Source organism: Castanea sativa, chromosome 5, assembly GCF_040712315.1.
Source record: "Castanea sativa cultivar Marrone di Chiusa Pesio chromosome 5, ASM4071231v1".
NCBI classification, from domain to species: Eukaryota; Viridiplantae; Streptophyta; class Magnoliopsida; order Fagales; family Fagaceae; genus Castanea; species Castanea sativa.
Window position 1 is genome coordinate 66,479,822 of NC_134017.1, and position 8,316 is coordinate 66,488,137.

The 8,316-nt window shown below is 46.5% G+C and overlaps 1 protein-coding gene across 1 annotated transcript; it reads right to left on the reverse strand.

Annotated features, from left to right (window-relative positions):
- Nucleotides 1-3,813: 3,813 nt before the first annotated feature.
- Nucleotides 3,814-5,223, reverse strand: LOC142635644 (uncharacterized). Its single transcript, XM_075809775.1, has 3 exons — nucleotides 4,923-5,223; nucleotides 4,597-4,797; nucleotides 3,814-4,412 (listed from the first exon to the last, which is right to left on the reverse strand). The coding sequence occupies exons 1-3, from the start codon at nucleotides 5,221-5,223 to the stop codon at nucleotides 3,814-3,816; spliced, it is 1,101 nt and encodes a 366-aa protein (XP_075665890.1).
- Nucleotides 5,224-8,316: the final 3,093 nt, after the last annotated feature.

Genomic DNA, 8,316 nt, shown 5'->3' on the forward strand with positions numbered 1-8,316 from the left:
TAAGGTCGTCAGCATATGTCATTGATTCCCATAAAGTCGTCAGCCCACAACCTTTAGCTTCATGCCGTCATTTTTCTCCCTTTAGCTAAGGTCGTCAGTTTTCTCCCTTCAGCCTGCCGGGAGTGTTGTATTCATCACCTTTCATTTCATCATGAGTTAATTATAAAATTACCCTCATCAGCTGCCCCCTACTCCATGACCCCGTCAGTTATAGTTGATGGGTTATGGAGTTAATACTGTTGGAATGCCACTCACGTGTGGTAATTCGAGCCATCTTCTTTAAATGCCAGGATACGTGGCACGGATTGATTGGCTCCGAGTCTAGACAAGCGTGTCGCTTCATCCTTTGCTGATTTTGAGGGAGAGACCGTCGCATCCTGATCTCCTTTGTCCGACAGCCTCACAAGTTTGTCAGCTTTCACACCGTCACTTTTCACAGGAGCGTCTCTTGCTAAGGATTCACTAGTAAGTTCGTTTTTTCTTCATTTTATTTTTTGTTTTTATAGCTTAGTTTCTATAGCGAGGTCATCGTCTTAGGTTCTTAGAACGAATCCATCACTTGTAGGTAGTCAGATGTCTAGAAAGGTGACGAGTGAACAATCGTCGATCCGCGAGGGAGCAGGTTACAACGAAGTCTTTCAATCAGGTCGTGAGCCTGAGGAGGGCTTCTCCTGTTCGTCAGAAAGGGGAACGTTAGCCCATTCTTCTGACGAGGAAGTGGAGAGTTGTAGTGAAAGTGAGGTGCATGAGGGTGAAGACAAGGATGATGAAAGTGAGGAAGAAGGATTACATGACGAAGGTAAAAGGACGGGTGACAGGGAAAGAGAGAGATCTGGTGCCAGGGGTAATGACGACGGTGGTGAGGAGGTTTTAGAGAGCACCTCAGGGGCCCCCGGGGACGACCACCCTTTCATTTTACCCCCGAATTGGACCTTCAACGAATTCTTGCCGTCGATGTCCATCAAAGTCTTTAATAACCTACGTGCTCGTTATCAAATACCGGATGATATCCTAATCCGTCTCCCCGAGGAGGGTGAGAAGTGTTATTCAGGACGAACCGCGGACGTTGGCATGTATGATTCCATGTTCGTGGTAGGATTAAGGTTACCGCTGATGGCATTACACCGTCAGTTGGCTAATTTTTTGGGAATATCCGTCAGCCAAATTGCCCCTAATGCCTGGCGAACATTTATCGGTGCCGAGATCCTGTGGGGTCGTTTAAGTGGTGGATACCATCAGTTAACCCTGGACGAGTTCTTTTGGTACTACCGCCCCCAACATATTTCCTCATCAAAGGGGATATATCATTTTGCAGTAAGGAAGAAGAAGTTAAAATTGGTATTAGATATGCCTGATTTTAATTAGAAGTGGAAGGGCAAATACTCTTTTGTAGAGGGGACGAATTGGGTATGCCATTAGGAGGAATAGGAATCGATGCCTCATGGTTTTTTTGACAACACTTGGGCATACGTTAGGGACTCAGGTTGACCTCATTTACTTCTTTACTTAATTCACTCATTTGACTCCTAACTACATCTGCTTTTCTTTTCAGCTAACGTTCGTCCACACATTACCGCAGAACAAGAGGATTTTATCCGTCGAGTGACGGCTATCTCATTGGACGATCGGAAGTGTCGGGACTTGATCACACTTGACGCTTTACATTTGTATTGTGGTGGTCCGGAGTCGATGGAAGAAGCTTGCAAGCTCAACGCCATTTCCCGTCGACGTAAGTATTTCTCAAATCATACCCATCTGTTCCCTTGTGTCGTTTCCCCTTTAATTTTCTCTTTGTGCTTTTTGTTGAAATGGAGGCGGCCAAACAAAGAATATGGGCTGCTGCTACTGCCAAGAAGAAGGAAGGGGTGAGGAAAGCCAAAGGGGAACTAACACCCTCGTCTACCCCTAAGACTGTCGAGAAAGCGGGAACCAAGAGAAAGGCTGATGAGAAAGACGCCCATTCTAGGAAAAAGGTGGCCATCACCCCTGGAGATAAACCTTCTAAAAAGCCATCGACTCCAAAGTCCTCTCATGGGGCAGGCAAAGGGTTGATGACGGCAGCGAGCCTCGTCAGTCAGGGACCCGTCCGTCGCCTTCTTACTCACAAGGATTACGCCTTGGAGGTGATGTAGTCCATTCTAAAAGATGAAGAGATGGACCCATGTGCTGAGCAGGCAATGACTGAGATAGGGGCGTCAGGCCTGTTTGATCTTACTCGGGTATGCCATCTCTTATCTTGATGCCAGACGAGTTTTAATGACTTGACGTCATTTTTTCTTTGGCAATGTAGGCTATGGTTCGCATGAAGGCCTTATCAGATAGGTGTGTCGCTAAAGAGGGGGTGATTACCCGTCTGCATAAGCGTATTAAGAATCTGGTCGATGGGCATGCATAATATAAGGATGCGAACCATATCCTTGGTAAGAAGGTGAATAAGCTAAAGGAGAAGTTGGAGGAGGAAGGTCGTCGACGGAAGTCAGAAAAAGAAGCCAAGCTGACGGCAGAAAAGGAGCTGAAGTCCATTCTACGTCAGGTGGAAACGGCTAGGAGTGACGCTGTGACGGAGTTTAAGGACTCGCAATCCTTTATAGACGCTTGTGCCGTCTACTACGGTGATGAGTTAGAGGATTGTTTGAAACAGGTCAAGTCTGCTTACCCCAACTTGGATTCATCCAAGATTACTATGGACGAGCCTATTCCGTCGACTCCTGCGGGCGACACCGTCAATGAGGAAAGTGATGGAGCTAATAAGCTTGAGACGGACCAGAAGGATGACAGCGTTGTTCTTGTACAACCGGCCGTGGACAAGCCCATCACTTTGACCCCGTCAGCAAATCCTCCTAACGATGATCCTAATGCCGTTGACCCTTCTACTCCTGGCGTTCAGCCTATTATCACTAAAGGTGATGGGAAGCCTCAAGACTCTCCAGCTCCATGAACTTGAGCATTTCCTTTCCTTTTTGTAGAACATAAATGAATTTTAATGTTTGACGCCCGTTGTTTTGGGCTTTTGTAAAAATATTACTTTATTTCAGTTACTCTCAATGTATTGCTTTATATTCAAGGCATATTTTTCTCTTCCACCTAAGTTAAAAACCATCTGCTTTGCTTGTGATGAGCCCGTTAGCCTATGGGTAATGACGTCGTCTTTCTCTTTGCTAATTAACAAAATAATTTATTTTTAAATCGTTGTCGTAGACCCCATCAGCTTAATAATAACGGCGTCAGCTTTCTCTTCTTATTGAACAAATAAACTTATTTCAAGCATTTTCCATATACCCGTCAGCCTTATGGGTAACGGCGTCAGCTTTCTCTTAGCTGAAACTTATTTCAAGCCGTTTTTATCTACCCGTCAGCCTTATGGGTAACGGCATTAGCTTTCTCTTAGCTGAAACTTATTTCAAGCCATTTTTATCTACCTGTCCACTTTATGGATTTAATCAGAAGGTCGTCCACTTTGTGTACTTTGTGATAAATTTTTCCACTTAGTGGATTTAGCAGTAGACTCGTCCACTTTGTGGAATTAGTGATAAGGTCGTCCACTTTGTGGACTTAGCAGTAGACTCATCCACTTTGTGAATTTAGTGATGCTGTCTCCTTGAAGACTAACTATCATAACAAATATACCAATCGTTTCTGAATAAACTCCTCTTATTATGATGAATGCATAAGTAGATAATTGTTCCAAAAAGAATAAACCTTCAGCCCTATAGGCTTAAAATGTACTGTAGGCAAAAATAAACTAAGATAAATGATTAAAAGAAATATATTGGATAAACTGGAAATAAGGAGTAATGTTCTCCATGCTATCTTCTACTGGTAGTACTTCCTAAGATGAGTAGCGTTCCATGGGTGGTGTAGCTTCTGCCCGTCAAGTGTTTCTAGGTGGTAGATGCCCTTCTTGAGCCATGACGTGATTCTGTAGGGTCCTTCCCAGTTTAGGTCGAGCTTTCCTTGCATAGGATCTCTGGCAGCGCCCATCACTTTCAAGACGAGATCTCCAACTTTGAAATCCCGATGTTTGACTCGGGAGTTGTAGTGTTTTTCCATGAGGTCCTGGTATCGCGCGAGTCTCTGCTCAGCCGTTGCCCTGACCTCGTCAACCAAATCAAGCTGTAGTCGTATGGCCTCGTCATTTCTTCCCTCGTTGTGATTATCCACCCTGTAGCTCATGAGTCCGATCTCAACTGGGATGACTGCCTCGCTTTCGTATGTTAGTCGAAACGAATTTTCTCCCGTAGGAGTCCTAACTGTCGTCCTATATGCCCAAAGTACGCTAGGTAGTTCTTTCGGCCAGACACCCTTTGTCCCCTCGAGCCGAGTCTTGATTCTCCGAAGCAAGGATTGGTTCGTGACCTCAACTTGTCCGTTGGCTTGGGGATGGGCAGGGGAGGAGTAGTGGTTTTTAATTCCTAATTGTGAGCAGAAGTCTCAGAAAGAGTCATTGTCAAATTGCTTACCATTTTCCGAGATCAAGACCCTTGGAATTTCGTACCTACAAATGATGTTCCTCCAAACAAAACTCTGTACGTTCTTCTCGGTGATTGTGGCTAGGGCTTCAGCTTCTACCCATTTGGTGAAGTAGTCAATGCCGACTATTAGGAACTTTAGCTGCCTCGCTGCTATTGGGAATGAGCCAATGATGTCCAGTCCCCATTGGGCGAATGACCATGGGGCGGTTATCAGAGTTAGCTCTTCCATTGGTTGCCTGATAATGCTGCTGAACCTTTGGCACTTGTCGTAGGTTTTGACATACGCCTGAGCGTCCTTCTGCATGGTCGGCCAGTAATATCCAGCCTGGATTAATTTATGTACCAGCAACCTTGACCCCGAATGATTGCCGCAAATCCCTTCGTGTACTTTTCTCATGACATAATCCGCTTCTTCGGGTCATATGCATCTCAAGTATGGTCTAGAGAAACCCCTTTTGTACAAGACATTCCTTATCAAGACAAATCGCGATGCCTGGACCTTTAGCTTCCTTGCGGCTTCCTTCCCTTTAGGCAGGGTGCCGTTTCTCAGGTAAGAAGCTAAAGTGGTGGTCCAATTACTTTCGGATCCTATCTCCTGTACATCGATGACGTCTATTAGTGGTGAGGGCTGGATAAAGGATAGTACCTTGTTGGGAGTGGTCATGTATTCTACTGATGCAGCCTTAGCGAGGCAGTCAGCTTGCTCATTTTCTCCCCTTGGGATTTGAATGACCCCTTGCCTACAGCTCATTCACCCTTCTCTTTGCTTGCTCCAAATACTTCTTTATCCTTTCTCCCTTACATTCATAGTCACTGTTTACCTGATTAGTGACGACTTGAGAGTCACAATGGATCACCATGTTTTTGGCTCCTACGGCTTTGGCTAGATCTAAACCTGCTATGAGGGCTTCATATTCCGCTTCATTGTTAGTCGTAGGAAAATCAAGTCGAACCATGCATTCAATCTTGTCACCCTCTGGAGACTAAAGTACGACCCCTACTCCGTCAGCCTTCTTGTTTAACGATCCGTCTGTGAACACGCTCCATTGGGGATATTTAGCCCCCTAGTCTTCTGCATTGGTGAACTCCGCAATGAAGTCGGCGACCACTTGTCCCTTGTTGGCGATGCGTGGGCGATATTTTATGTCAAACTCGCTTAGCTCTATTGGCCATAAGGCCATGTGTCCTGCGGCTACTGGGCTGCTCATCGCTCGTCGTAGGGGCTTGTCGGTCAGGACAACCACGGTATGGGCTTGAAAGTACGACTTGAGCTTGCGGACTGCCGTGACTAAAGCGAAGGCGAGCTTTTCCATCGGTGGGTATCTTCCTTCTACGCCATGAAGTGCCCGGCTAGCATAGTATATGGGCCTTTGCACCCTGTCGTCTTCTCTGACTAAGGCCGCACTGACGGCGGCTGGGGAGACGGCCAGATAAAGGAATAGTTCTTCTCTTGGTTGTGAGGGACTTAGTAGCGGTGGTGAAGAGAGGTAGGCCTTAAGGTCTTCGAATGCTTGTTGACACTCAGCCGTCCACTCAAAAGACTTCTTCAGTGTGCGGAAGAATGGTAGACATTTATCCGTTGCCCTTGATATGAATTTATTTAGCGCGACGACCTTGCCATTAAGGCTTTGCATTTCCTTCACATTTTTAGGAGGCGCCATTTCCATTATAGCTCGGATCTTGTCTAGGTTAGCTTCAATACCTCTTTGGGACACCATGTATCCTAAGAACTTTCCCGCCATCACTCCGAAGGCACACTTGCCTGGGTTAAGTTTCATGTTGTAGGAGCGAAGAGTATCGAAAGTTTCCTTAAGGTCCTGTAAGTGATCTTCTTCCCTTCGGCTTTTCACTAGCATGTCATCGACATATACTTGACCGTTTCTCCCAATCTGTTGTTCGAACATCTTGTTCATGAGCCTTTGATATGCTGCACCAGTGTTTTTCAGGCTGAAGGGCATGACTTTGTAACAAAAAAGGCCTTCGCTTGTTACGAATGAAGTCTTCTCCTGATCAGCTTCGTCCATTTGGATTTGGTTGTATCTGGAAAACGCATCCATGAAGCTTAGCAGCTGGTGTTGAGCCTTAAAGTCCACCAAGATGTCGACCCGCGGGAGGGGATAGCTATCTTTGGGGCATGCTTTGTTTAGGTCCGTGAAGTTGACATACATCCTCCATTTTCCGTTGCTCTTTTTGACCATCACGACGTTCGCCAACCAATCAGGGTAGTAAACTTCCTTGATGAATCCCGCTTCTTGGAGCTTACGGACTTCTTTTGCCACCGCCCGATCTCTCTCTTGGGCGAAAACTTGTTTCTTCTAGCGGACAGGCGAAAAGGATGGCGACACATTCAACCCGTGCACCATGATCGATGGGTCAATTCCTGGCATGTCTTCATGGCTCCAAGCGAACACGTCCCGATTTTCTTTTAGGAAGGTTGCAAGTTCTTGACGTATCGTCGGGTCTGCAAGGGTGCCGATCTTGGTTATGCGCTCTGGTTGGGAGTCATCAAGAGATACGTCTTCGAGTCTCTCAACAAGCTCCTTCCCTGCCCGACGTTCTTCTATGCTCATGGCTTGGAGATGGTCATCTATTTCCATCATAGCTACGTAACACTCGCGTGCGGCCACCTGATCTCCTCTCAACTCCCCTACTCCGTAATCAGTAGGGAATTTTATCATTAAATGGTAGGTTGAGGTTATAGCCTTCCACAAGTTGAGGGTGGGACGTCCTATGATGGCATTGTAGGCTGACGAGCAACGACCACGAGGAATACTACATTCTTGGTGATCTGTTGAGGGTAGTCTCTAACAATTACAGCCAAAGTGATAACACCAAGGGGAAATACCCTCGTTCCTCCAAAGCCGACGAGCAGGGTGTTAGTCAAAACGAGCCGCTCCCTATCAATCCCCATCTATTGGAATGCGGGGTAGTAGAGGATGTCCGCCGAGCTGCCGTTGTCGACGAGAACTCGGTGCATGTTGTAGTCTCCTACCTGTATGGTGACGACGAGTGCGTTATCATAGGGATGGTGAAGACGCCGTGCATCTTCTTCTAAGAATCCAATGAAGGGATTGTCAATCCGCGACATTTTAGGTACGGAACCTGTTATTTGGATGTTCTGAACCATCTTGAGGTATGTCTTCTAGGCTTTCTTTGATGACTCAGCGGCCGCGGTGCCCCTACAATCATCCTTATATCTCCTAGGGGCTGCCTGGGGCAATTGTTCTCCTGTTGAGGAGCTTGATCTTACAGCGAGTCCGCTCTCTCCTTGCTAACAAACCTCTACAGCCTTCCTTGTCTAATAAGAGTTTCTATTTGTTGCTTCAAGTCGTAGCAATTAGCTGTGTCGTGGCCATGATCTCGATGAAAGCGGCAATATTTGTCCCTTGGCCTCTTGTTGGGGTCTCCCTTCAGCTTGCCAAGAAAAGTCAGGGCTCCTTCATCTTTGATCAGCATCAATACCTGGTTGATAGGGGTGGTCAGCGGGGTGAAGCTCGTGAACCTCCCGCTGGGTGGTCTGGGGCGTCGATCATCCTGTCGTTCTTCAGTTCTAGCCTTCTTTCGCCCTCTATTTGAACACGTGTCTTCCTGTCTTTCCCTTTTTTTGGGTTTCTCTTCTCGAGCCAACAATGCGTCTTCCGCGTTCATGTACTTGGTCGCCCGGTAAAGCACATCTGACATGGTCTTCGAATCGTTCTTATATAGGGAGAATAGAAACTTACCCTTTCGCAGCCCGTTGGTGAACGCCGCTATGAGTATCTTGTCGTGTGCCTCATCAATCGAGAGGGACTCCTTGTTGAAACGAGCTATGTAAAACCTCAACATCTCATCTTCCCGCTGCTTA

Coding starts and splice junctions, on each gene's coding strand:
- LOC142635644 (XM_075809775.1), bottom strand. CDS start 5,223: ATGAGCTGTAGGCAAGGGGTCATTCAAATCCCAAGGGGAGAAAATGAG. Junction 4,798..4,922: donor GAATGTCTTGTACAAAAGGG/GTTTCTCTAGAC, acceptor AAATTAATCCAG/GCTGGATATTACTGGCCGAC. Junction 4,413..4,596: donor GGCAGCTAAAGTTCCTAATA/GTCGGCATTGAC, acceptor GCTCACAATTAG/GAATTAAAAACCACTACTCC.